This window comes from Penicillium odoratum, assembly GCF_028828045.1.
Source record: "Penicillium odoratum strain IBT 22623 chromosome Unknown utg000005l_segment0_segment0, whole genome shotgun sequence".
In the NCBI taxonomy this organism is placed as follows: Eukaryota; Fungi; Ascomycota; class Eurotiomycetes; order Eurotiales; family Aspergillaceae; genus Penicillium; species Penicillium odoratum.
Genome location: NW_026643147.1, coordinates 2,779,090 through 2,806,178, shown reverse-complemented (window position 1 = coordinate 2,806,178; position 27,089 = coordinate 2,779,090). Strand labels below are relative to the sequence as shown.

Below are 27,089 nucleotides of genomic sequence, written 5' to 3'. Positions count from 1 at the left end.
TTAGATATTACTATACTTTCTATTTGTAGATCATTCAAAGGCCAATGGCAAAAAGCCCTCGGAGTGAGAATTGTCCAGCGACCATGGCCAGCCTGTCAGCAGCTCTGGCGGTAATTGGAACTGCAGCATGTGGTTGTTGATCGGCCCCGCCGATACAACCGGTTGTGGTGCTGAGAGATACCCCGAGGAATGAATCACGGGCTTTACGTCGATCGGAACAAGGGTTTCATTCGGCCCATTCGATGATGGGGGAATATCAGAGACACCGACTAATCTTGAAGTGCGCATGTAGCCATCTATTCGGTCCACTTGTGACCGGAGACGTTCACTGGCACCAGCGGCACGATGCAGACCAACTTCGAGGCGGTGGAGAAGACTGGCCATTTCAAGACTTCAGAGGATATCAGTACTGCAAATGTTTGCTACGGGTACGGAGACTCACAGTAAGCTACGGACGCGTTGGTACGATGCGTCTGATAGACTGCCTTCCATGACTGACCCGAGAATATATCCGATTCCTCCCAAATGATGGAGCTAAGCAGTGATTAGTCTCAGTAGGATGTAAAGGGAGACTGAACATACCAAAGGAGAGCTGATGGCTCTCAAATATTCCACCGGCACGTTCGAAAACACATTCAACAACTCGCCAGCCACATCACACTTCCTGTCCACTCCGACCTCCTCAGCTGACAAAAGAACCATCCGAAGAAGCTGTAAAGTCGCCTGGATGTTTGCAGATTGGAAGCCGAACAGATCGTGACTCTCATCACCAGTGGTGGGAGGTGTCTCTCGGAAATGTGGGGGCAGTGCAGCATACATGGAAAGCACTCGCTCCATGACTGTCGGCTCTGACATATAAGCCGGACTGAAAAGCGACCACACTTCCTGGGTACCATTAGCGGAGGACAACTTGCGGCGAGTGCCGTCAACAACGTGTTCCAGAATGCGATAAAGATCGGTGGTAAAATTCCACCCATGCATCCAAGATACGGGCTGCCGAGAAACAATAGGCACCTCACCCTGCCTGGGGGCAGATTCCTGGAAAACAGAGGGCGTTCCGTAGCCGTGTTGGGTGATGAATTCGTCGTCCACCTCACTAGGGTATCGAACGAGAGAATGGGCCTCTCGGTATCGAATCACACCTCCCCATACAATCGTGGAGTAAATATCCAGGGTATAAATAGACCAGAACTGTTTCTATTAGTTAAACTTCAGATTACAAGGTTCCCTGGTACACACCAATCTTCGACGTTCTTCAATATCGATGGGACTGATGTCCTTTGGCCACAGCTTCTCATCATGGAAGCCTTCCATTGTTGTTAAAGTATGATACATGCCGGAATATTTCTGCATATTTTTAATTTTGCCGTTTTGAATGCTGGCGATCGCAAGTATCGCACAAGCACGCATGTAATTGAATTCCTTAGCAGCAGCAAGATCCCGAGGAAGGGAATCTTTGGCAGCTGCAAAGAAAGCCTCCGAGGGTGGTTTTGATAGTTCCTCTCGATGCCATCGGTTGGTGTACAATGCTCCATCACGGACTCGAGCGGATACCAACGAACAAACCGCCATTGTTGAGGCAAATAAGCTCTGGTTCTGAAGATGTTCCTGGTTGTTGATTCTTTCTATAAATGATGGTTTATGAAACAAGGGAAATCTGAAGGTGATTAGCTAAATTCCATACGGATAGATCCAAGCCCAGACCTACATTGGATAAACAATCTCGAAATAAACTTGAACGAGATTGCGAATCTGTTGGTCACAAGAAATGGCAAAAGCTTTCCAAGAATTGCGCAGTGCGCCATCATCATCATATCCTTCGGTCGTTGACCATCCACTGTTGAAAGAAGACCAGGGGTCCCCTGTAAACAACGGGCGCGACACGGAGTCAGCAGTAAACGAGCTCCTAGAAGCTGAAGAATCCGATGCCCTCTCTGGAGGGTTCCCGCTACTCATTGAAGCTCGATCGATAACCGGGTGTGCGATTGGCGTATCTCGGGTGTTCACCCTTGTACCAGCCTTCACTCCACGGCGTTTAGCCGGGCGATCAAAAGTGCACGGAACATCGAAATCCACACAATTTTGACAACGACCCAGCGGATCCCCACTGCTGCCACATTTGATGCTGCGTCTATTGCAGAAGTCGCCTGCATGCTATCATGTTAGCCTTCCGATACTCAACCCCGGGTCCCACAAATGAAGTGGAGAACTCGGATGGGAGCATGGGGGTCAACCTACAAGCCTTGGAGACTCGTTGGAGTTTTCGCGGTTTTTGCGACATTCATCCGAAAATCTTACAAATAGGGACTTTGCGCTTAAACGGCTAGTGTTGATCAATTGAGCCGAGAATTCAAGCTCGGGTGTCCGACTTTCCGGGATGTAGATTATAGATTATGGCTTGCTTCGTTTGAAAACAAGGATATGATGAAAGGGAAAAAGGTCTTAATGAGCAGGATTTAACCGACACCATGACCTTCCTTATTGAATCGATCAGGAAAGAAGGCCGAGAACGCCCATGGAGGCTTGCTGACTCATCGTCGTGTCATCGACTTTTTAGTGTTGGCGAACCATCGCGGTCTACCCAAGCAATAGAGGCGTTGATGAAGCATTTGAAGGCAGAAAGGTCGCCTTCAAGATTATTAACTGGTATATTATCTAGTAATATTCGTAAATACCCAGTGTTTTAGGTGATGTCGGAAGTAAGTAAAATACATATAGTGCTCGCAGTAGTGATGCCCTCGCAAAGAATCCCGAAACCTAATATCTATTCAATCATTGAACGCCTGGAATGATATCTCATATCCTGCTTTCAGCAGATGTACAGTCTAGTTTATCAGATGTCACTTCAGCCTTATTAATACTATAGGTTTCGCTCCTGGTGACCCCATGCTCCGTAAGGACGTCGCCGCGGAGTTTGTAAGCCTGCTCCATCTTCCAATGGAATGTACTGGATTTTGAGAAAAGGTCAAATATCATTTTTGAAGAATGGCAATAATTATATTGGTTCGAGCTGGAATCGAACGAGTGATCTCGCAATTTGCCTTTTTTCACCGAGTACACGGGGCACTGTGAATAGCCTCATTTGCACCACCCACTAATTCAGCCGACTGCCACTGTACCGCACCCCACACATCCTTTGGGATAAATTTGACTGAATATTTGAAGTCCGAGACTATATAACATATGTAAAGGATATTAATAAACATATAACCCCGAGGACTCCTCCTATGCCTTTGTTGTTCACTTGGGAGGAGTGCTCTGAGTTGATGTTTCCCGGTACAAGTTGACAACACCATTCAAGTCCCGTGAGCTGACGTGTTTAGTCACATATGGTGCCAACTGTTATGAGTGTTTACCACTCGACCACTCGGAGGTCAATTGTTCATTCGTTATAACCCAACTCGCTAACTTTCACCTTTTCTGTACTGCATCATGCATGTTGTACTAGTTCCTTTTTCCCCCCGCACTCGGGAAAATATAAAGCTCTTCAGCTGCGCCTTCTCCCGTAAACATTTTCAATCCATCTCACAAATCGCTCCTAATGAAGTTCCAATTCTGGGCATTGCTTGCCCTAGTACCCGGTCTCGTCGATTCTACCGCCATTGGGTATTCAACCACAACCCCTTCTACAGTCACCAACTCTTCATTGAGTTTTGGATCTCACTATGCTGTCCTAAATCTGGATTTGGTCAACGCCGTAATGGAAATCATCAACACAACCTCCCAAGGAAAAGCGTTCATCAAGAACACAGCTAAGTGGATTGACGCGTAAGCCATTCTCACAGCATTAGTTTCCCTTAGCATTAGTCCGCCACTTACCGATCAGTGTTCACAAACAATCCCCTCCTCCGATCAGCATCTTCAGTCGCGTATATGCTTCGAATAGCCTTATGCCTGAGATCGCCCCTTCTGTACCATTTTACAGCGCCATTGCTACCATCGGCAACCTCACAGAGTCTGACGTAGCGTCGCAACTCTACCCAGCATTTAAGCCGTTGCCCGATTACGATGTTGTCCTTCAAAAAACACGTTATTATGCAGGGACAGGCAACACGCTAGTTCAGATTCTGCGAAATCAAAATATCGACACGGTTATCCTGGTATGCATTCCCTGTACCCATGGCAACAATAGTCCGATGATTTCTAACAGCGAAAAATGAATAGTCTGGTATTCGAACATCTGGTGTGATGCTTGCGACCGCTATGCGGCTTTTTGATCTCGACTTCAATGTGTGAGTACTGAATTTAGCTCTGCTCGAATTCTGTATAGTGCTAATCGAGGATAGGTATGTTATCGCGAACAACACTATTGAGGTGGGAGAAGATGCAGCCAAAGTCAACGATGCGATTTTGCAGGGCATTCTTCCAAAGATGCCACTCAATGTCATTACCATTGAGCAGGCTATCGATGCTCTGTCTCGGTCAAAGGCAACATACTACTAGTCCCGTTATCATATGCACTCGGCTCTCTTCCACGGTTGCCGAGGTGTATAGGTTACTATACGTGATAATGGCCATTAAATACCTACAAATTAAAACTTGGCAGGTTTCAAAATAGGAAGCTCTCTTCTTTCGTGGCTTGTAAAATGGGTCCCCGATCTTGGTAGAATCGGCCCACTGCGGCTCTGCCTTATGCTCCACACTGGGCAGCCGACCGTAGCTCAGCCCGAAGTAGCAGCTTTCCAATCGAAAATGTTTTGTGCAGAAAGAGGAAAAGAAGATCATTGAAATTATAATGATGTAGTTTAGCTCGCAAGAAATGTTTGTGGGTTACACAATATTAGGAATGTGGCCAATTTCATGCAACGTCAGGCGCACAGCAGCATGCAAGATGGAATTTATCGCGCATGAAAATCTCTGTAGATACACTAGCTATGTTGGGCCTATTGGGCTTCATTGAATTGCAGATCCCTGACTCAATCCTCGATGAGCCCAACTCAAGTCAAATCTATACCTTTAGATATGATCAGTGCCGGCATGCCGAGCACGACCAATGACAGTTCGGTAATATCTCGGCACCGAGTTTGTACCGAAGGAGGTACCGAAGTATATGCGAAAACTTTCTATTCACGATAAGTAAGGGATCTAAATTTTAGCCAATCATTTCAAGTTCCCCTTTGACCCCAAAGCTGGAAATATCTCGGAGATCGATCGGACACTAATTGTATCTATACCCTCATTCTTACCTCATAAGGATGAAAGCTACAGTATAAGTATCTTGGTACCCGCCACCTTTTATCGAGGAATCATTCAGATATTGAAAGTCTTACAAATCCCCAAAATGCCTGATTCAATACCCTCTCATTCACCCATGACCAGAGTCGAAACCCGAGAAACCCTTCGCGATGAAGGGATTTCAGGAACTCCCCCACCCGTGGACTACAACTATGCCGACTTCGAACGTCAAGATCATCCCGAGTTCCCTGAAGAATATGTCGTCGAAACAAGGACCGGTGTAGTTCCCCAAACAGCCTTGCACCAAGCACGATCCAGCACTTCAACAAAACCTACACCGAGTGACGGTCGAGACTTTGATATCGAGAAAGGACCCAAAGAGCCGGTCGACTATGTGACATTCACAATCGACGATCCGGAAAACCCACATAATTGGTCCCGCAAATACCGCTGGTATACTACCATCGTGGCAGCATCCGTCGTGGTCTGCGTGGCCTACGGCTCAGCTGTCGTCACCGGTGGCCTAGGTCTCATCGAGGCCAAATACCACGTCTCATTAGAGGTTGCTATCCTCACCTGCTCAATCATGGTCTGCGGATTCGCCGTAGGACCTTTACTCTGGTCTCCACTCTCGGAGATCATCGGCCGTCGACCCGTCTACATCATCTCATTTGCTCTCTACACCATCTTCAACATCCCATGTGCCTTGTCCCCAAATATCGGTGGCTTACTAGCGTGTCGATTCCTATGTGGCGTCTTCGCCAGTTCCGGACTCTCCCTCGCCGGTGGAACCATTGCTGATATCTGGAATATTGAGGAGCGCGGCATGGCCATCGCCTATTTTGCCGCAGCCCCCTACTGCGGACCCGTCCTAGGCCCAATCGTTGCTGGCTGGATCAATGTCGGCACTGGCCGTCTGGACCTCTTCTTCTGGACCAACATGGGTTTTGCAGGTGTTCTCATGATCATGATTGGTCTAATTCCTGAGACATATGCACCGGTCATTCTCAAACGACGCGCGGTGAAACTTCGCAAGGAAACAGGGAACCAGAATATCATCACTGAGCAAGACAATGCCAAACTTACCCTGAAGGACGTCATTCGGACAAACCTAGTCCGTCCAATCGCCATGATCATGACTGAGCCAGTCCTTGACCTGATGTGCCTCTACGTTATGCTGATTTACTCCATGCTGTACGCGTTCTTCTTCGCCTACCCCGTTATCTTCGGCAAGTTGTACGGTTACAACGACGGTCAAATCGGTTTGATGTTTATCCCGATCTTGATCGGAGCCGGTTTTGCCCTACTTGTTACCCCGATTCTGGAAAAGGATTTCAAGCGCATCTGCGCAATGCGCGCGCCAACGCCCGAGGATCGATTGAAGGCTGCGATGTGTGGAGCGCCTTTCGTCCCGATTGCATTGTTCATCCTCGGTGCTACTTCCTATAAGCATATTATCTGGGTTGGGCCTGCATCTTCCGGTCTATCTTTCGGCTTTGGAATGGTCCTATGTTATTATGGTGTGAATGCCTATATCATCGACTCTTATCAAAAATATGCGGCGTCAGCTTTGGCTGCGAAGGTTTTTCTGCGATCTGGTGGCGGTGCTGCCTTCCCGTTGTTTATTACACAGATGTATAACCGTCTGGGATTGCAGTGGGCTTCTTGGCTTCTGGCTTTCATTGGCATTGGAATGGTGTTCATTCCCTATATTTTCTATTTCTTTGGTGCGCAACTCAGGGCAAGACTGAATCACAAGTGAGACATGTAGGGGAGATGTTGATCGATAGAGGAAACTAATAGATTAAAAAGTGATTAGATAGATTTATACATACCTAATGTTGATTTGTTTCAATTTACTCTAACCTCCCACTCGAGTCTATTTACTACCTCTGCTGACGTTGGATTGGTCCACATAAGCCCCACCGTTCGGCTCCCCTCACCACATGGCACAAGGTACAAGCTCGTATACCTGTACGCTGTGGCTTAAAGACAGAAGTCACATGGACTCCGACCTCCCATTTCTCACATTCCCCTCCCCGGCACGCGTTCAAGATGCCTCTCGACGGCAAGCGCATCATATTATGTCTAGATGGCACCTGGGTCAACAGCGATAAGGGATACAACCGCCCGACCGCACAAGACCCAAACGACACACTAGCCGTCCCCACAAATGTGACTCGCGTGTACCGGTCACTGAGAAAACGGGGTTTTGATGGGGAGAGCCAGGTCATGTACTACCATCCCGGTGTAGGTAGTACTGGCGGCATCGAGGACTCAATTGCCGGTGGGGTCTTTGGCACCGGAGTGGCCGAAGTGCGTCCGAAGTCGCCCAACTAGCGCATTCCAGGCTGACGTGATGATAGAACATTAGGGAAGCATACAGTTTCGTCGCAACGAATTATGAGCCCGGCGATGAGATTATCTTATTGGGTTTCTCGCGTGGTGCGTTTACTGCACGGGGTGTGGCTGTATGTGAGATCTAGTAAGCTTTGTTTACGTTTCTATCTAATGTTGTCTTAGTCGTTGATCGATGCGATTGGGCTTTTGAATTCTGATGGGATGGAAATGCTCTATCCTATCTTTAAAGATGCGGAGAATTTTGAGAATCCGGATTACAAGGATAAATTTCCTACAATTCCTTTTCGGAATAAGCCTCGTCGACCGAACAATGGAAAAGAGTACAAGCGTCGGTTGGAAGAAGTATCATGACAAGAATTCTCCATTTGACAGATTGATCACTGACATAGTATAGGTGGGATTGACAAGAGTTTTCAACCCAGATGGGCGCCGCATCAAGATACGCTGCATTGCGGTCTGGGAGACCGTAGGAAGTCTAGGTACGCTATTTACTGTATCCAACTGGATTTATTGATCTGACATCTCCCAGGCATCCCAGATACAAACCTAGGGAAACGATTGCACGTCCCCCGCTCCACAAAAGAATAAGTACAACCACCCCTAAAAATTGCTCTTGTACTGACCAGATCATACGTGCCAATTCTACGACACCCGCCTCTCAAATACAACCGAATACGCCTTCCAAGCCCTAGCACTAGACGAAGATCGCACATCATTTGCCCCGGCTGTCTGGGAACGCCCCGACGGCGTTAATACTGATCTCCGCCAAGTCTGGTTCTGCGGAGCCCATTCTAATGTCGGCGGTGGACTCCCAGACCAAGAACTCGCCAATATCTCCCTAGCCTGGATGATGGACCAACTAACATCAATTGGCGTCGCGTTCTACGACGACACAATTGACAAGATCTTCGCGAGAAGTGTACGCTACTTCTTCGATCATCCCCACGGGTCCGATGCTGATTCGTCCTCCAATTCCGAACAATGGAGACAGTGGGCGGATTTGTCCGTATATGAAGAGCACAAGCCAGTCAGGCCTTGGGGTTTGGGTGAGATTGTCCAGCCTGATACGGGGTATTATCACCTTGCTGGGAAGACGACGAGGACACCTGGGCAGTATCGGCGTATTGATCCTGAGACTGGACGGGTGACGTCGCGGTTCTTGGTCAATACGAATGAGAGGATTCACCGTAGTGTGAGGATTAGGCTTGATCTTGGTGGGTTGGGGTTTGATGATGTTGGGCTGTATAAGTGTAAGGCGCTGTTGAAGAAGGGGCCTTGGGACCTACAGAAGGTCAGGGCTGTGGTTAGTCGAAAAGTCCAGGATATTGATGGGGATATGGGGGATGTTATTGAGAAGTTTGAGGATGATCGGTGGGGGTGGATTTATGCTGGGCCGAAGGACGATGCGCCTTTAGAGATGATCTTGATGGAGGAGCCGCTGGGGCCGTATGAGAAACGGCTACTTCGTCTTAACAAAGGTGACTATGCTTATGCAAATGCAGAGAAAATGTTGCTGATTATGGTCGACATCTAGGCCGTCCGTTTTACAAAGCTCTGCTAGAGCAAACTAGACGATTTTAAGGAAAATGTGGTTTCAGTACATCCCTGCAGAATGACCATCTGAATGAGAAACGAAGATTTAATTGGTAATCTCTATGGTGCTGAACTTTTCATCCAGGAATAGATAAGTGTAGACAACGTTAGTTTGTCGACTGATCCCAAAGACTCTCAACTGTCACACCATCAACCCACTTCCCATCTGTTTCGTCCTTCTGAACAGTGAAACCGATCTGCCTCTTCTCCCCAGGAATTAAAGTGAAAGAATTGTCATCAAAGTACCCAACAACCCCAGCCGGATAATCCAACCAAGTATAAAGGGAAACACCACTCTTAGCCTCAACCGTAAACAGGCCTGTTTCCGCATCATGAGATACCTCAATCTTAGGATCAACAAGCGCAAGCTCGTTGGGGAAAACAGGTGTGAATTGGTTGCGATGCATAAAGGTAGACACGGTCTGATTTTGTGCATTTGGGAGCTGACCCTGAGCACTAACCGACATCACAAGAACAGCATTCGTCTTATCTGCAAGATCCAGATCCTCAATCGTCGTATCGAAAATCTTCGTTGTATTAAGTCCACCAACGGTAAACCGTGTAGATGTGGGAGTGTTAGCATTGCCCGGAATGGGCTTCCCAGAGAAATCGACCCAGGTTAGGTTCACTGTTCCACGCGCCGTTTCCCATAGATCAGAGGTAACGTATATGGAAAGATCTCCTGTGGTGTAGGTCCAGTATGGCGCAACGATTATAGGCTTGTAGATATCCCGAGCAGCGTAGTGAAGAACTTTCCAGCGACCATCATATTCGATGCCAGCCCAGGTGGGAGCTTGCCAGATATCTTCGAGCTGCCAGTACAGTGATCCAAGCTGGCGCTCGGGCATTCCGCTGCCGCGACGGTAGAATTGGATTTCGCTCTTGTACATATCCGCTTGGAATATCTGGGTGGCGTGGCACCAGGCGCTGAAATTGGCGACAGAATCCTGTTTTCGTGGGATGGGGTAGTAGCGTTCTACTGCCATAGTCATCTCGCCCATTCCCATCGAGGAGTTCTTGTAGTTATGTGTCTCGGTGCCACCGGGTGGGTAGTGATGGTTTCGAAGCTGGACCGTGCTGCTGTTGAAGTGGAGGTCTTTTTCGTCGACAGCCTGGCGCCAGGTTTGTAGACTTGGCATGCTGTGGAAGCCGAATTCATTGGCGAAACGACCAACGGGGTAGCTGCCGAGATCAAACGCGACGCTGCTGTCGTAGTTGTAGTGGTCTGTATCGGAATAGTAGGCTCCAGCGGTCGTGTTGTCGTAGCGCTCAGCCATTGGAACCGGTGCTGAGAGATTGACGTATAAGAAGCCGTTGTTTGTGCTACTGGGCATGTAGGAGATGGACCGCGAGTTCTCGTAGACGAGTGGGAGGATTAGGCTGATGAAAAGCTGCTCGTACTGTCCGACCCAGTAGGAATATTGGTCTGGATCTGCGTCTTGCACCAGAGGTAGCTCGAGACTTTCGATTTCGTTGCCACCGGCCCATAACGCGAGGGAAGGGTGGTGATTCACTCGTCTTACGTTGTAGGAGACCTCAGCTGCGACATCTTCGAGGAAGTCTTCATTGACCGGGTAAAGAGCGTCACTGAATTGAAACTCGCTCCATAAAAGAACGCCGCGCTCGTCGGCAATGTCGTAGATGAAATCTGGCGAGTAGGCACCGGATGCCCACACGCGAAGCATGTTCTGGTTTCCAGCCACAACGGCATCGAAGAGTCGTTGCATTTTTTCTTCAGTCACTCTGGGCCAGAACGCGTCTGGCGGAATAAAGTTTGAGCCCTTGGCATAGAACTCCTGACCGTTGATTTCAAAGTGCCAGTTCGCGCCCGGTGCGATGCCTTGGGCCAATTGCTCATCTGTGATGTTCAGACGGTTGAGGAAGATTGTGCGAAATCCAGTACGCTTAGTGACAGTAGCGAGAGTTTCCCCTGCGGCATTGACAGTGATGGTAGTATAGTAGAGATTTTGCTTCCCCATGCCGGTTGGCCACCACAGATTGGGCGCATCAGCACCGACGGAGATGCTTCCGGTGATGCTTTGACCAGTAATCTGAACATTCTCGAGGGCTCCAGACTTGATAACCTTTCCTGATTCGACATCTTTGATCTCAATGTGCATTGAAGTGTGACTTGGAAGTGAACCAAGGAAGTCAATACTGGCATTCACAACCCATGGTTTGCTCTGATCTGGGGCAAGGTGATTAATCTGGCCCTGACGGAAAATATCGAGATCGGTGTTCAGGACAGAGATACTCTCCTCCTTGTCAAATTGTACCAGATAGGCGTCTCGCCATGGACCAGCAGGAGCAAAAGCTGGGCCCCAATCCCATCCGAAGTCGGATTGCTCCTTGCGAATGTACCAACGATTTGGGAATTCGTAAATTTGTTGGGGACCATACGGCCACTCTGCAAAAGTCAGAAATATAAAGGACAGACACTTGATGACAGCTTACTTTGAGAAGACGGATCCTCGGCAATCTTATTAGCGATTTGAGGCGCGCTACCAAAGTTAAGCGACAATGTGGGATGATTCTTGCAGTTGTTGACAATTTTGGTTACGTCGAACGTGTATTGACGGAATTGATTTTCAGTTGTACCGACGAATTGCCCGCATAGCTCAATTGTGGTAAAGGTATCCAGGCCATTGAAAACAAGCCACGAGGCCTTGGAGTTGGTAGATCTGCATTTTATGTTTAGTCGCATATTCAACAAATTTCACGTCATTGTACATACAATTCACCCAATGGATGACTTGTATAAGTCCAGTTGTTGTCCGGGATCCACCGCAGGTCGAAATCATTTAGACCGTAGTACCTGTGGTATGAAAATTAGTATGTGATTCCAGGTCCCTGAAGCTCGAAATAGTACTAACGGATCATCTATCAATGGTCAGTCAGGATCCTCTTCAACTCAATCCCCATACTCACCAATAACGTTAGCCGCATAAAGATCCAGATGTACCTGCGAAGGCAAATTACCCGGAACTGAAATATTCAACGCCTTGCTGCTTACAGTCCAGCCATCTCCAGTGAGATCAACTACATGCTGACCCAGCACAGACTGAACCGTCACTGGGAGAACAGCCAGTGCCAACTTCCACAAATGCATGGTGACACCAATGGAGATAATAAGAGTTGAAAGGGTGACAAAGCTCAACTTGGGGTGATTGCCCGATTTATCCTACAAAGCTTGCCTGGTGAGCTCGGTCAAACATGAAAACAAGTGGAGACGTGAAGACTGTGGCTGGATCCTTTAATGAATCATATGGGCCGTGCCATTGTTGTTCTTACGAGGATAACCTCGCAAATCCACTAGCGAAGCCCCCTCACATGCGGGGGAAAGCAACGGTAGCAATGCTGCGTAGCGGACGAGGATGATCTCGGGGAAATTATAATCTGAAATCTCCAGCTCTGGACCTGATGGCGGTAGAAAGCGATGATCAGCACTGTGGAGCTCGAGAGGGGTAAATGAAGTGACTCTGGGCCCAGCAGATTGGTCAATTGTCGACAATACGGCTAAATGTGAACATTGGACAATGAAAATTGAATGGCTTTGAGGAATCTTTGTGCCTATCTAAATCATTTCAGTGTGTAGAGTGTATGGAATGAATCCCTTGATTTCAGCCACATTGGTCATTCCCAGCCATCACGTGTATTGAGGCCAAAACTATTGTAAAATCTCTAGTTCTATCCTCATTTCCCATCTATCATCTATACATGAAATATGCTTAATATTGAGTCAAGTTCTTGCGCATGAGTGTCATATCATCGTAAGAGAAGCCAAGTTGGGTGTTCAAATATCCTTCGACGCCGTTGTAAGTGGCCTCGAAAGTCTTGAGGAACGCCTGCATAGCCGACCCCCGAACGCCACTCAGCTCGAGCATACCATTCGCCTCCGCGCTTAAATGATCGGTGCCAACATGGAGAGAAAAAGCATGACTCAAATTCTCCCGTACACCCTCCAGTCCCACGCGTGTATATAGGTAGTCGTTGATTATTTCATCATGAGGCCGCCCAATAAGGAGGAGGATAAGAGCGGAAAGGACTCCCGTCCGGTCTTTTCCAGCTAGAAGGACCCAAGAGTGGTTAGCCAAGTCGTTTCATTTCGATATCCCCACTCATAATAGACGCGCGACTTGACTTGGCAGAGGGGGTACTCACCAGAACAATGGAAAATAAAGGGGTCGTTAGGTTCGTCTCTGATATGACTGAAAACTTCAGTGAATATGGGTGTTGCCGCATTCAAAATGCCCATGTACATCTTCACGAATCCAGTCGCAGATGGGTCATCTTGGGAGAAATCCTTCAGGTTCAGCGAGGCTGGTCTGGCTCCGTAGGGCATCCATATGGTTTCGATTCCAACAATCTCTGGGCTGGGAGCCCGCTCCCGTTCCCCTTCATTGCGAAGGTCGAATATCGTGGTGATGCCAAGATCTTCCACTAAGATTGACTTTCCCTTCTCTTCGATATCTGATAGGTTAGCTGAGCGGTAGGCGTACCCGGGGCGGAGTTCGTTATCGTGGCTTAAATCTCGGAAGTTCGATACGCCAGGAACAATCACAAAAGGAGGCAAAGTGATAATTTTCGAAACAATTGATTTCGGAATGGGTGTTCGGATATCAGTATTCAATACGTCGGTGACATTGTCGGCGTCAATCATGGTGCAGGATATTGAATGCTTAATGAAAGGGAGAGGGAAAAGATAGATCCAAGTTACTCCTTTGTCGATCTGGAGAAATGTCGTTGGCAGGGACATCCCCGACATAACCAGCATTGGACGTTATGTCATCGTACCCATACCGTTTTCCCTGGCAGGGAAAGCGCGAAAGGTGGAGTTGAAAACCTCAATGATGTAGCCGGGGAACGATGTCATCGCTCGGTGGGTCCGGTTATCGGAAGGGACAGCACCCTGGAAGGCATCCGATGACGTTCAGATATTGCACAGGTTCTCTGCAACAAAATTATCCGATATACCATAACTCCATAGACGCTCATATTCATGTGAAAATGTGGAGGGCATTAATTTCCAAGGTTAAGGTTGTTAGGCATCTCAGCCTTCCATTGGTATCACAGAATTCTACCTCGGTTTTCTGTATGTTTATGGATTCAAAAGATTCTTGCGAGGGCTCACATACATTCCCTCATTTTTTTTATCGCGAGTCGGATCAGGAATGACTTCAGCTTGCCACCGTCAAAGCACGAATTCTGTAAACCATCCAAAGTGGTGCAAAACAACAGTCTAACTACTGAAACGCGATAGGTCCTTGTGTCACGATTGAATATGCACTTGGTTCTCGTATCTGTACAATGTATGAGCTATCACACATGTTCAAGAGTGGGGGTAAGACCTGTGTCAGGCCAAGTATTGTCTTGTCTTTTTCTCGATTTAGACCCGTCATATGCAAACTTCAAATACTCGTTCTTACTGTACTGGATCATCGGAAAACCCAGTACATACGAATAAAATTTCGAGTATCGCTGAGCTGCCTGCAAGAGTGGGGAAGGACATTCCAGTTAAAAACCTCTTATCAATCCTTCCATTTCATAGACAAGTTTCTTTCATTGCTATGTCTTCGACGGAGCGAGTTTCAAAGCGAAGACGGCCAGCGCGATCATCTGAGTCGGTCAAACCTAGTAAAGTGCGCTCATGTGAGGCTTGTCGGCGATTAAAAACACGATGTGAAGTTAATTCCACCTTTGATGGATGTCATCGGTGTGGAACACTTGGGTAAATCAATTCAGTAAAGCCATCGCAGGATTCAAGCACTGATCGCTACGTAGGATAAAGTGTTCGTTTCATGTCGTCCGCAACAATGCATCAACTATACCAACAGTCGGCGATGACACGGGAAATAATTATCACAATAGGTGTGTCCTCCTTGTGACTTTACAACCAATTGCTTATTTACAAAGTAGACTCCGTGCTGTTGAGACATCGTTGGCACGTATACAAGCTTCGCTGTCTATGCAACCTATCAATCTAAGCCAAAGCCAAAGACCAGAGGTCGACATCTTCATATCGAATAAGGTATTCTAGCTGACCGACTACCCAGACGCAATCCAATGCCGAGCGAACTGCCCGCGATGCGCCCATGAGCCTAATCCAAGAAATCAGAGAGAACATAACCTTACACCGACAGCCACGACAAATCCAGGATCTATTAGAGGATGTCATCATAAATGGCATAGTATCAGAAAGCACAGCTTTTACACTTCTCAAGGGGTAGGATCTCGCGCTAGAGATACCGCAGACACATCAAAGCTGATCATGTCAGATTCTCAAAATTATCCAGTCGCTGGCTATTCTTAAGCACTGAACTCACTGATCTACGAGCCAAATCACCTCTTCTTTTCGGCACTTGTATTCTCGCCGGTCTACACATCACCCCATCACTCCATGGCTCCTCCACACACCACGCATTGTACCGCCATATTCACGGACTGCTAGGCCGGTCCCAATTTGCCTCCACGATATCCCCAGATACCATTCAATCTATGTTAATATGCGCTATGTGGGACTTGAGACCGACACGAGACCACGATCATGGGAACTCATGGCTTTTGAGCGGCACAGCGGCGATGCAAGTCATGATTACTACATCTTTTGGGCAGCTTGTGCAGGTAGAGAGTACTCAGGAACAGGCGCGAGCGCGGGGAATACTGCGGACCTGGAACTTGATTTGTCTGTGCCAGTTACAGTATGTTTCCTCTCTGTCTACCACCTACGTGTGTATGCTAATGGCTTTAGATTCTCCGTTGGCTCCGGGCGGCCACCCGTCATCGCGAGCCAATACTTCGATCAATGCGCAAAGGTTCTCGAATTCCCCTCTTATAACTCCCGTGACGAGTTGGTGTTGGCAGGAGTTTACCTTTATCGCACCTTGTGGGAGTTGGTCAGTTCCAATGTGATCCAAAAGGAGATTCCTGTCTGGCCTGAGATTGAACAGCTCTGCAAGTCACAGGAACATATCTATAGTAAGCTTCAAATGTTTCTTTGGAGTAGATTGGAACTGATGTGGGAACACTATAGATCTTGATTCTTCGGAGCCTTTGCGCTTTGCCTATTCATGTGCTTACCTGATACTCGCTCGTCGTACACTGCAGCACATACATGAATCTCAGCCTGGGAAGAAAAGCTCCAGAACACGACCGGAAACAGACAATGGTCTTCAATTTATCAGATTTGCCATTCATCACGCAAACCAGATCTTGGTCCTTTTTCTGTCCATGTCGGATCTTACAACATGTGTTCACCCTGCATATGAGAACCTCTTATGTTCCTTTGCCATGGTAACCCTAGCCGAGTTTGTCAGCCATGTGACCAATGTTAGCGAGGTGATCAGACGTATGGAGCGGGCTATTTCTCATATCCAGCGTGGAGGTAAAGCCGAACCAGTGAGTCGGTGGTCGTTGAATGTCATCAGACAGTATGTCAATGGGAGTGATTTGGATACTTTGACAGGAAGTGAGAGTACTGAGACATTTATTCCACCTGTAATGGATACTACAAAGTCCTGGGTGGAAAGTGAATGGAACATGAACGTGGATCAAGAATTTCCATCTCTTGAAGACATGTTCTTTGGGCATGCGGTTTGAAAAGATAGAATATGTCGTCAGAATCGTTAATGAATAGCATTTCCTAAACCTCGCTCCTCAATCTGATCCCAGCAAAACACTCTTTAGGCTTCTTCGAAAATCCTTCATGGGAATCCATCTTCGGCTGATATAACATAAACTCATACCGACGAAACAGCGTCCCAATAATCAATTGCAACTCCATAATTGCAACATTCTGCCCAACGCACGCACGAGGACCATAAGAAAAAGGATTAAATCCAATCTTCTGTCTCGGCGTAAGATTCAACCAGCGATCCGGCTTGAACTCTTCAACATCATCACCCCAAATCTCCGCCATATGATGAATCGTGTAGGAGGGAACAGACAACACCGTCCCCGGCGGGAAATAATATCCATCAAACTTCACCCCCGAGCCACTATCCGTAACAAGACGAGGAAGTCCAATAGCAGAAGTAGAATGCAACCTCATCCCCTCATCAATACATCGACGCAAGAAAGGCAAATCCCTCACCTGACTATAAGCCGCAATCTCCGTCTCCGATCCAATGCTCGCGTCCAACTCCTCTTGCAGCCGTGGAAGAACACTCCCAGGTGCACATCGCTCCCCGTGAAGAATCCAATAAAACACCGCACAAGCTGTATTAGAAATCGTATCGGATCCCGCTATCAGCTGCGTCAGTGCTTCCGAGGTTAATTCCTCTCTCCCCATGGGATTTCCGTTGGCATCCTTAGCCTGCAGCAAGCGAGAGAGAATGTCATTCCGTGTATCGATAACGCCCTTCTCCGCTGCATCTATCCGAGATGAAACAGCCGCAACTGCGATCCCGGTAAGGTTCTCAACGGCCGCGATACCCTGCGTAAAGAATGGATCCGGAAGATAGCGCGCATATGGACGTAAAGCTGGAAGAAGGCCTAATGTAGAAGAAACCTCTCCACGCCGATTCAGGACTTCGACGGCTGGAGCGGTGGAGATGGGTCCACCCGGTACGAGTTGCACTTCTGTCTCGTCTTTGCCTTTGTCTACCATTCCGAATGGAGATCCAAATGCTAGATCACCGATTATGTCAAAGGCGAGATAGCTAAACCAAGGCATGGCGTTGAACTTGGTGAAACCGTCACCGGGTTGTGGCTGCCGAGACTGGGCTGTGGCGATACGGTCCAACTGATTCACCCATCGCTGGAGATTTGCGGCCATATGTGGCTCGAAAGCAGCGACAGATTTGGGGGAAAACGCATGCGAGATAATCTTTCTTTTGCGCGTATGTTCGGCCCGGTCGCGGACGTTGAACATACCAGGTGTTCTTGCGATGAAAGCTTCATAATAATGACTGAATGGATGTTAGTATGGGTTTGCCCTGGAAGAGGTACCACATACTCCTTGAGAAATCCATTTCCATGCCCATATACGACATTGAGGGCGCGTTCGTCTGCGATGGAGATATGGTTGAAACCGATTCGTACAACCTTGCCATATTTTCGGTGTGCGGTGTCAACAGCAGCGAATTTCTGGCCTCGTCTTGCGCTGAGTCCCACCCATATATTGCTGAATTTAGCCCAGAATGGGCCTGGGATGCGAGACAGAGATTTGTAGGTTGTGAAGTATGGGATTGAGTAGTATAGTATGAACCACACTGGGATTGTACAGGCCAGCCATGGCGATACGAAAAATGTTAGAAGAGCCATGTTTCAAGTATGAAGAATAGTGATTTGGAACTGGGCTTTGACATGTTCACGATCCATTTAAATAGTATACTAGACTCCATTGCGGCTGCATGTTGGATTCATCTCCGGCGGAGTTGATGGGACACCCCGTCGGAGATGGGGTGCAGATACGAGATCAAGAGTGGGGGAAATCAAATAACCATCCTATACGCATATTTGATTTGCCAAAAAAGTCTAGCGATCATTTTGAATCTCTTCCAATGACAGCCAGAATTTACGAAATATAACATTTAGTCCAAGATTACTCCGACGCCTGAACCATAGCAGCCGCAACCTTGAGAATGGTATCAGCAGACTTATAATCGTCAGTGTTAGTCAGGTATGCAGCGCCCAGACCCATCTTCTTCACTTCAGCAATGACAGACTCGTAGTTGGCACTACTAGGCACACTGTAGAGAAGAACAGCATCCTTGGAATAATCCTCCACAGAGGAGAACTCGTCTGCTGGCACAGCGGTGATCCAGGTCTCGTACGAGTTTTCAAACTCGACGATCAAGTCCGCAGCATCAAAGTATCCATTCACAGCTCCTTCTTCCAGCTTGGTACCGGGATTGAAGACGACAGTGTTCAGACTGTGAGATCGGGCGTTATCCGCGACCTCGGTCATGTAGGAAATCAGGGAGGTGTCATCGGTGCGTGGTGCTTCATCGAAGAAGATTCCGGAGACGGCGATGTTCTTCTCAGTGTAGGCGGCCCAACCACTGTAGGTAGAGATGTCACTCTCAACATCTGAGATATCACGGGTGGCGTACTCTGTCGGGATATATCCGAGGACCACGACGTTGTCGTAGCTGTTTAATTGTGCAATGCCTGCAATGTATGCTGCCTCCGGGTAAGCTAGAGATGGTCATGTTAGCAAATGTAGTGTGTATGTTTTTCGATGGTCTCTTACTGGTATCGCCTGGGCCGCTGGAAGGATTGACAATGACCTGAAACTCGATGTCGGGGTTTCCAGCTGCGGCCTCATAGACGGGGCCCCAGGTGGTGTTATCGGTGGGCCAGATGTAGAGAGGCAGCAGGATAGAAGTGGATCCTGTAGATGAAGCGGTCGAAGAAGATGCTGCAGAAGATGCCGTAGAGGAAGAAGATGTTGAGGTAGAGCCAATAGAGGTATAGATGGAGGGAGACACGGTAGTAGTAGAGGTGGGAGAGGAAGACACTGTGGAGAACGTAGAATATTCCGTCGAGGTGGATGAGACCACCGTAGAAATTTCCGTGGAGAAAGTAGAAGCCGCCGTCGGGGTGGATGAGACCACCGTAGAAAAAGTAGAAAATTCCGTGGAGAAAGTAGGAGCTGCCGTCGGCGTAGACGAAACAACCGTCGTGAAGCTAGAATAAACCGTAGCGAAGCTAGTCTCATATACCGTGACGAATGTAGTAGAAGTCGAAGTCAACCCAGAGGAGACCTCCAGAGACACCGTAGAGACCTCAGGAGATGGCACAGAGGAGGGGGTTAAAACCGGCGACGGCCGATGAGAGTGCCCATGTCGAGGATGTCCATGAGCGTGTCCAAAGGGCAAAACGTCAACAATAACGTCAGAAACAGAAACCTCGGTAACAGAAACATCCCGTAAACAAGCACCGGAAAAAACAACAGAAGCCATAGTCAGGGCACTGCCCACAACGAAGGAAAAACGCATTCTGATCAAAGGAGGGAAAGAATGGAAATAAAAAGGAGTGTAATGATCAATCAACCACCAGGGCCGTATGATCTGGGAATCAAAGGAGCGACGAACGACAATCCACAGGACCGACGAAGAGAGAGGATGACGATCTCGAGTATAGGGAACATAGTGTATACTTATAAGCCCTTAACAAGATCCGAAGATCCGATCCAGACCCTCGAAAGATCCACCATGGAATCCACAAGTCCACAACTCACAAAGAGAAAACGGTGTGAGCAGCCACCAGGAGCGGAATGGCTTGAGAAGGAATGACCAGGTAATCTGCCGGAACACATGGCATCGAATGAAAGCCAGCCACTTGTTTCAGGACCCAGTCAAATCAGACAGATTAGATGTAAATTCAGGGCGAAATTGACCGAGAAATTGACATTGGCCAAGCATCGATCGATCAAACGAACCACTGTGGATCCACTTGGGAGATTCGAGTAGGGCAAAACACACGGATCATTGATGTCAGAAATGTTCCGATCGAGTGCCACCGGCGCGAACTGAGACGATCCTCATGCTTGGCTCTGCAGTGGAATCGTTAGGGGATTCTCGGACATTTGGATTGCAGATCTGACATGTTTGATGTTTGTGGGAAAAGGGCATTGGAGAAAGGGCAATATTGACCGCATTTTTGGCTAAGCGCCACCAGGGACAGGTCGGGCGGATCACAAAGAATTGAGCGCCACAAGGGCCAAATAGTCCCCGCTTTAATCTTTCTCGTTTCAGATTTTCACACTAAGGATGAAGGATGCAAAGGCAAGAAATTGCCTCATCCCTTGAGATGTGAAATCCATGATTACTTTTCTATGAGATACTTGTACAATTGAGACTACGGCTGAAACTTGCCCAGGTTGAAAGTAAACAAAGTAGGGAAACGACGGAAATACTGGAGAGAGACTTCCATAGTGGGAAAATAATAGATTTTCGCTAATCATACATACCGTCAAGTCTATTCCCGGAACAGGTACTAATAATCCTGTTGGTGTGGAATAGAGTCATTCGGCCTGGTTCACGTAGAAATGGTCATACAAATACAAAACCTTTACAGAAACTTTAGTGCAGGTTCACCCCATATGCCAGAGCCTGGCTCTGAATCTTCTTGTTGCGGCGAAGAAGACCGGTAAACTTCTTGTCCAGCATTTCCATCTCCTTCCGAGTGGTTTCCAGGTCCTTCTGCGACTTTGCGGTAAATTCATGCAGCTCCTCATCGGTCATTGCAGCAACATCGTCGAGGGTAGGGTTGGTGGGAGGGAGGCCAGCTGAGCCGAGCATCTGTTTGGCAGTGGCGGCTGCGAAGGATCGGACTGCGGCCGTGGTGGTTTGAAGAACCTCGGCAGAGTGAGCGACGGCCCAGTCATGGGTGCGGGTGCTATCTGCCTCCATGGCGGAAAGGACATTGGGCGGGATAATGGAATCTGTGCTCTCGAGAACGGGAGAGCCTCCCATCGGGGGGGCAACGTCGTCCACCCAGAGAATGCGGTATTTCTCGGGGTTCACAAAAAGCGCTTCCAGGCCACCATTGATGTTGCTAGAGTCGTCACCGACCGGGCGGGGATCCACCCTACCCCGGCGATTCTTCTCCAGTTGCAGGTATCGCTCTTCCTCCTCGGGGTCGAGGTGGCGAAGCACGCAACCGAGAGGAGTGATAAGACAGCGAGTCTTGAGCTCCTCAGTGCCTATCCGAACAGGCTCACCTCGCAGGAGGGCCTTCCGATGTTCTTCGGTAAGTTCGGTAGGTTTCTTCAGGGTTTCGTAGTCCGCAGCACTGTACTTCATATCAACGCGTAGGTTGATGTTGGCAGGGTTAAAAAATGAGCTTTTGTTCAGGTCAATATCGCCGTCCCGGTGCATCTCCGCAAGCAGAATATGCAGAGGCTTGGTCCGTTCCAGGAACAGCTCTTTGATCGAACGGCCAGTCTCCTCGGTATCCCGGAGCAATTGATCAACGGTGTTGTGGGTGCGCCAAGCCTCAGAGGGGGTCTGTTCATTGGGCTTGTCGCCGACAGAGGGAGGCCTGTTGATCTCTTCCATCACTGGCTCCTTGGGCTGAACCTCTTTGGGGGGTTCGGCTTTGGGCTCTGCCTTCGGGGGTTCATCCACGGTCTTGACAGGACTCACTGTCTCGGTGGGTAGTGGATCGGTATCGGCTGTCTCGTGGGTAGTCGAGGGTGCCTTCTCCTTCTTGGTCTTGCGTTTTCGGCCCATGATGGGGGCTTGGACAGGTTCTTCAGGCACGGAGATGACTTCGGCTTTTTTGGCCTCAGCTTCCTTGGCCTTCTGTCTTCGGTCTTTCTTGGCTTGACTCTTGGTAACCGTACGAACCGGGGCAGAGCCGATGCGACTGGGAACAGGAGGGGAGTTTGAGCGAGATACGGGTCCGGAGGGGTAAGGGTCGATCTCAGATCCAAAATCTCCCGGAGTATCTGGTCTGCTTAGAGAGGAGACGCTGTGTCTTGGTGAACCCAGCTTACCTGTACCCGTGACTGAAGTGGTAACCGATGGTGCGGTTCCAACAGGACGCGTTTCAGATTTTGGGGTATCAACGACACGTAGGATGCGTGTTTGGCGGGGGACCGGAGAATCAGAAAGGCGTGAAGTTGTGGTGAGCGGCGTATTGGACCGTGAATTAAAAGCGGAGACAGCGGAGCCTGATGGTGCAGTAGAAGCAAATGTCCCAGAAGCACGTTCGTCCTGAACAGAAGAACCCTCTTGGGAATACGCCGGCATGCTTAGGCTCGCCTTGTCGCCCACAGCCAGGCTATCCGACCCAACTACCTCTTTCTCATCCCCAAAGGAAGAAATGTCTATTTTGGTATGAGTTCGAGGCTTACGGAGTGGCTTAGCAACGGGCGATCCCAGAGAGATCTGGGAGGCATCCTTGGTGCGTGCCGGGGTGGACCTGCCCAACTCGGGGCTTATTGGCCGAGAGTGAGATGGAGTGCCCCCTAGACCAGGAGGCACCATCGGAGCCGGGGAGGATGGGTTAGATGAACCCCTTTGTTCTTGGAAGATGGCAGAAGCTGGGTGAGCGTGAGGTAGAGGAAGACCTGGCGGGAGGGTTGGTGTCCCAGCACGGCCTGCGGAGTCACTGGGAAGTTGAGATTTCAGGAAACCAAATGTATCGACTGGCTGACTATCCTTCAGCTGATTGCTGAGAGGAGGGAAGTCATCATCCACTATTGGTTACTGGTCAGCATCCAGTCCCGTAGCAAAGCAACGTGTGATAGGCGGCGGGGAATGTCATAGAGGGTCAAGTGAAGGGCAAAGACTATGCAAAACGATTATCCAGGCAGCTATGCAAGATCCAAGAGTGCCAACAGATAATTACACGACGGGCACTGACAAATAAGGGTCAGATACAGTGTAGGGCAAAAGGGTCTATGTTGACGGCAGCAGTGAGACAAACTGGTTTCGAATAAGACCCTGTTCCAGCTGGTGATATCAGGGCAGGGAGGTCTTAACGTACACTAATCCATGCGCAAACCACCCACAGTGTTCACAGTACTGTAGATGGCTGCATGCGAAGATCCGGATGCAAGAAAAACATAAAAGGGAAACACCGGCCGCCAACAAAAAAAAAGAAAACCCAGACATGAGATATGTCCACAAAATGCAACAAATAGAACACCATAATCCAGAATAAGACGGGAAGCCGGGAGAAAAAGCATGCATAAACAATGATAGGAAAATCAAGGGCCATCACAATACGCCACTAGCACGCCCGCCAGTCGTATTGATCAAGCGCCACCTTCTGGCTGTGATGAATAAAAAAAGCATTATGCAATCCCGGCACATGATAGGGAGAAAAGTAAAGGGGAATTCAAATCATATCATCAGAGGGGATACAAGCCCGTTAAACGCACAGAGATAAAGGATCATGGAGAGGGGATACAGAAAATGCAGTTATGAGTGATGGGAAGTGTAGGGGAGGAAGTAAGGAAATGACATTTAGGATCACCAGCGGCTCAGCCCGCCGCCGTACATCATCGAGGGGTTGTACCCACCTTGACCCTGACTCCCATACAACGCTTGTCCAGCAGTAGCATTCGCACCGATCTGCTGCATTCTCGCCTGTAAAATGCTCGGGTCTGCAAGATCTACTACACCACCTCCACCGGAGGAAGTGTTAGCGTGTCTGTGCTTTTTTCCTTTCTTCTTTTGCTTCTGTGAGCCACCAGAGTCAGGTGGAGTACCTGTCTGGGGCCCATAGAAAGAGTTGAGAAGGCCATTGACGGGAGTCAGGGGAGGTGGGGTTGGGTGCTGTTGAAGGAAGGGGAACATGAACTCACGCTTTGCAGCCTCCTGACCTTGTCCACCACCAATATTCGCACCAGTTCGTGCCCGTAATAATTCACGCATCGTTTCCGGTGTCGCCTCATGCTTTGCAACGTTTGATCCCAGCCCGATGTTGGTGTTTGAGGTAAAGCCGTGTCCCTGAGCAAACATCCCACCACCACTAATGGGAGGAGTTCCTGCTGCCTTTAAGCCGGGAGGTGGGCCCTGAACGCCACTTGGATAAAAGCTACTGCCAAGAGTGTGTTGAGGACTCGGCGCAGAGAGTGGATTCGGGGTGCCAGGCTGTTGCATTTGATTCAACATTCGTGCATTGCTGATATTCTTGGTGTTGACTTCGTTGGTGAAGGCAAAACGAGAGGATTGTCTGCCCTGAGCTTGAAGAGCATATTGGGCGGCCAATTGGTTTTGCAGAGCACCCTGCCGGGCCAGTGCAGCTTGATCCAGAGCTGCAGAGCTCACGGGGTCCGACAGACCAGCCTGCTGGTTACCCGCAGACTTGAGGAGCATCAACTGCTGCTGCTGCAGGGGAGTCAAGCTACGACCAGCCAGGTTGAGTCCATGGAACTGGTGGCTTGTGGCTGAAACGGGAGATCCAACAGTAGAGTTATCGGCTGTGCCTTGCTGGGACGGAGGTTGAATAGCACCATGGGACTCACGGGTTTGACGACCACGAGGAGGATTAGCATCTTCTGGCTCTCCACCAAGCTGCAGGCTGCCAGCTTCCCTACTATCTTCTTCTGCTGCTGCGGACTGGGCGGCGGCGGCTGCGGATTGGGCGGCGGATTGGGCGGTTTCTAAGATCTCATGCTCACGACTAGCGCGCTCTTGGTCTGCCTTCTCGCGCATAGCCCGACGCTTCACACCACCGTAAGGATCAATGAAGGAGGGGTAATTCTGAATATGTTTCACTTCATCCACTGAGAGGTCGGAGGGTGAAAATACAAATCGGAATTCTGGGGACATCATATCTTCGATGAGAGTGTCGAAGGCGCTTGGCGTCTCAATAACAGGCTTCTCGACAGGTTCAGGTGGAGTGATTGGAGACCGTGTATCAGACTGAGGGGAGGTTTGCTGTGCAGTCCGGACAGTGGGTGAAGGCTTCTCGATGCGCTTGGGTTCCTCGGCGGCGACGGCAACAGATACGCTAGCGGGGCGGGGGCTTTGAGATGCTTGACTGCCAGCTAAACTGGCTCGTCGAGCTCTTGATGTAGGATCCTTATTAGCCCAGCTGGCGGATGATGGAAGCGCGGGCCCATCAGGGACACCTGAGCGTCCACTGAGGGAGTCATCCTTGCTCGGTTGCCGGCGCATTGTGTGTGTGATTGGTTGGGTAGGGCGGGGTTGAGAGATATTCGGCTGATGCGGTTGTTGATGCTGCTGCTGCTGCTGGTGCTGGCGCTGACTGGACAGTGTATTCATGGAAGAAAGGTCGGAGCGGCTGTAACTCTCGCTGTCCTCACCAGTCTCATGTAAGAACGTGCAGTTGCGGTTGTTACACGGCTCATTCCGAAGAAAAGACGAGCAATACTTGGTGGTTCCATACTGAGCCCTCAAAACACGATCGCCGTTAGATGAACCATCCACAGCGGTGATGCAACTGGCAGCATCGAACTTCCGGGAGAAGGTCACATAAACGCCAATCCCCTGGTGCGGGTTGCCACCGGGCTTCGCCTTGCTGACCACGATCTTCTCAATTTCACCATATTGTCCGAAATATTCCTTGCCTCGAAGCGTTTGCAGCAACTGGTTCTCGTCGCGGATTGTCGGGTTGAGGCCTATGACATAAACGAGGTTCTTCTGCACAACACGGACACCTGCCAAGTTCTTCCGGCTCGAGGCTTCTATTTCCCGCCTTTCAGCTTCCTTCTTCTTGGCCGCTGCTGCCTTGCGGTGCTTCAATGCAAGATCTGCTTTGAATCTATGTGGCGAAATGACGGGGTCAGTGCAACGAACATAAGCAGAATGGAGATATGTGGGGCACTCACTCCTCTGCGTCGGGAATCTTATATTGAATCGTGCTCTCATCATAAGGACGGCGACAGTTCGGGCATCGACCTTCTTCGCTGTGCGTTTTGATATTGTTGTAGCAGAATTGGCAAATCTGCAAGACAGATAATGGTAAGTAGGAAGGAAAATGCGGGGAAAGGGTCGTCGGCGGAATATGGCTAAGAATATAGCGTTGGAGAGCGGCGTACCTGATATCCACATGGACATGGTTTGAAGTTCTTGTCGGAGAGGTCGAATTCTTCGATACAAAGGGGGCTGTGAAATGTGTTGAGGTTAGGCGCTGAGGATTCTGACAACATAGGGGATCGTATCATACCAGAACTCATCATCGTCGTCGATGACAGAGTCAATTTGTTGGCGACTAGACATGGTCGCGGTGAAAACTGTGCGAACGGGGAATGGCGACAAGTGAATCTCAACGCCGGTACCCAATCTAATCAGGTACACAAAGAGAAAAGAGACAAGAAGACGGTACTCCGGGGCCCGAAAAAAGGAAAAAAGAAGGAAGAATTAATAAAAGGAAAATCGGGGGAGGGGAAAGGAGGAAGAGAAGTGGATCGTGGGGAGATGGTCGGCGTGGGAGAAGGAAGGGAAGGAAATTGAAGCGCGGCTTCATTTTGCTGGCATTACTATATTGGGCTTAGCGCCAGCATCGATTATGTAATAGTCACATGACTGGCAAGG

General features: G+C 49.0%; 10 protein-coding genes across 10 annotated transcripts; 4 read left to right on the top strand and 6 right to left on the bottom strand.

Moving 5' to 3' along the window:
* Window positions 1-30: 30 nt before the first annotated feature.
* On the bottom strand, window positions 31-2,281 carry N7520_006586 (uncharacterized protein; the record flags this gene model as incomplete). Its single annotated transcript, XM_057140520.1, has 6 exons — window positions 31-391; window positions 443-534; window positions 583-1,191; window positions 1,240-1,657; window positions 1,709-2,147; window positions 2,239-2,281. 6 exons carry the CDS (start codon window positions 2,279-2,281, stop codon window positions 31-33), a joined length of 1,962 nt encoding a protein of 653 aa, XP_056994526.1.
* A 1,260-nt stretch (window positions 2,282-3,541) lies between these two features.
* Window positions 3,542-4,443, top strand: N7520_006585 (cysteine hydrolase family protein; the record flags this gene model as incomplete). The annotated part of the gene is made up of 4 exons (XM_057140519.1): window positions 3,542-3,768; window positions 3,827-4,100; window positions 4,165-4,232; window positions 4,287-4,443. 4 exons carry the CDS (start codon window positions 3,542-3,544, stop codon window positions 4,441-4,443), a joined length of 726 nt encoding a protein of 241 aa, XP_056994525.1.
* An 838-nt stretch (window positions 4,444-5,281) lies between these two features.
* Window positions 5,282-6,937, top strand: N7520_006584 (MFS transporter; the record flags this gene model as incomplete). Its single annotated transcript, XM_057140518.1, has 1 exon — window positions 5,282-6,937. One exon carries the CDS (start codon window positions 5,282-5,284, stop codon window positions 6,935-6,937), a length of 1,656 nt encoding a protein of 551 aa, XP_056994524.1.
* A 293-nt stretch (window positions 6,938-7,230) lies between these two features.
* N7520_006583 (T6SS phospholipase effector Tle1-like catalytic domain-containing protein) lies at window positions 7,231-9,070 on the top strand (the record flags this gene model as incomplete). Its single annotated transcript, XM_057140517.1, has 5 exons — window positions 7,231-7,491; window positions 7,542-7,646; window positions 7,699-7,878; window positions 7,931-8,015; window positions 8,163-9,070. The coding sequence occupies 5 exons, from the start codon at window positions 7,231-7,233 to the stop codon at window positions 9,068-9,070; spliced, it is 1,539 nt and encodes a 512-aa protein (XP_056994523.1).
* A 166-nt stretch (window positions 9,071-9,236) lies between these two features.
* On the bottom strand, window positions 9,237-12,238 carry N7520_006582 (uncharacterized protein; the record flags this gene model as incomplete). Its single annotated transcript, XM_057140516.1, has 5 exons — window positions 9,237-11,536; window positions 11,584-11,810; window positions 11,864-11,944; window positions 12,003-12,009; window positions 12,058-12,238. 5 exons carry the CDS (start codon window positions 12,236-12,238, stop codon window positions 9,237-9,239), a joined length of 2,796 nt encoding a protein of 931 aa, XP_056994522.1.
* Window positions 12,239-12,857: 619 nt separating this feature from the next.
* Window positions 12,858-13,789, bottom strand: N7520_006581 (tyrosine-protein phosphatase; the record flags this gene model as incomplete). Its single annotated transcript, XM_057140515.1, has 2 exons — window positions 12,858-13,195; window positions 13,291-13,789. 2 exons carry the CDS (start codon window positions 13,787-13,789, stop codon window positions 12,858-12,860), a joined length of 837 nt encoding a protein of 278 aa, XP_056994521.1.
* Window positions 13,790-15,094: 1,305 nt separating this feature from the next.
* Window positions 15,095-16,725, top strand: N7520_006580 (fungal specific transcription factor domain-containing protein; the record flags this gene model as incomplete). Its single annotated transcript, XM_057140514.1, has 5 exons — window positions 15,095-15,157; window positions 15,183-15,352; window positions 15,405-15,827; window positions 15,878-16,104; window positions 16,160-16,725. The coding sequence occupies 5 exons, from the start codon at window positions 15,095-15,097 to the stop codon at window positions 16,723-16,725; spliced, it is 1,449 nt and encodes a 482-aa protein (XP_056994520.1).
* A 43-nt stretch (window positions 16,726-16,768) lies between these two features.
* Window positions 16,769-18,390, bottom strand: N7520_006579 (cytochrome P450; the record flags this gene model as incomplete). The annotated part of the gene is made up of 2 exons (XM_057140513.1): window positions 16,769-18,035; window positions 18,083-18,390. The coding sequence occupies 2 exons, from the start codon at window positions 18,388-18,390 to the stop codon at window positions 16,769-16,771; spliced, it is 1,575 nt and encodes a 524-aa protein (XP_056994519.1).
* A 280-nt stretch (window positions 18,391-18,670) lies between these two features.
* On the bottom strand, window positions 18,671-20,033 carry N7520_006578 (spherulation-specific family 4 protein; the record flags this gene model as incomplete). Its single annotated transcript, XM_057140512.1, has 2 exons — window positions 18,671-19,266; window positions 19,322-20,033. The coding sequence occupies 2 exons, from the start codon at window positions 20,031-20,033 to the stop codon at window positions 18,671-18,673; spliced, it is 1,308 nt and encodes a 435-aa protein (XP_056994518.1).
* Window positions 20,034-21,155: 1,122 nt separating this feature from the next.
* Window positions 21,156-26,774, bottom strand: N7520_006577 (CCR4-NOT core ubiquitin-protein ligase subunit MOT2; the record flags this gene model as incomplete). The annotated part of the gene is made up of 5 exons (XM_057140511.1): window positions 21,156-23,278; window positions 24,107-26,316; window positions 26,384-26,499; window positions 26,594-26,660; window positions 26,722-26,774. The coding sequence occupies 5 exons, from the start codon at window positions 26,772-26,774 to the stop codon at window positions 21,156-21,158; spliced, it is 4,569 nt and encodes a 1,522-aa protein (XP_056994517.1).
* Window positions 26,775-27,089: the final 315 nt, after the last annotated feature.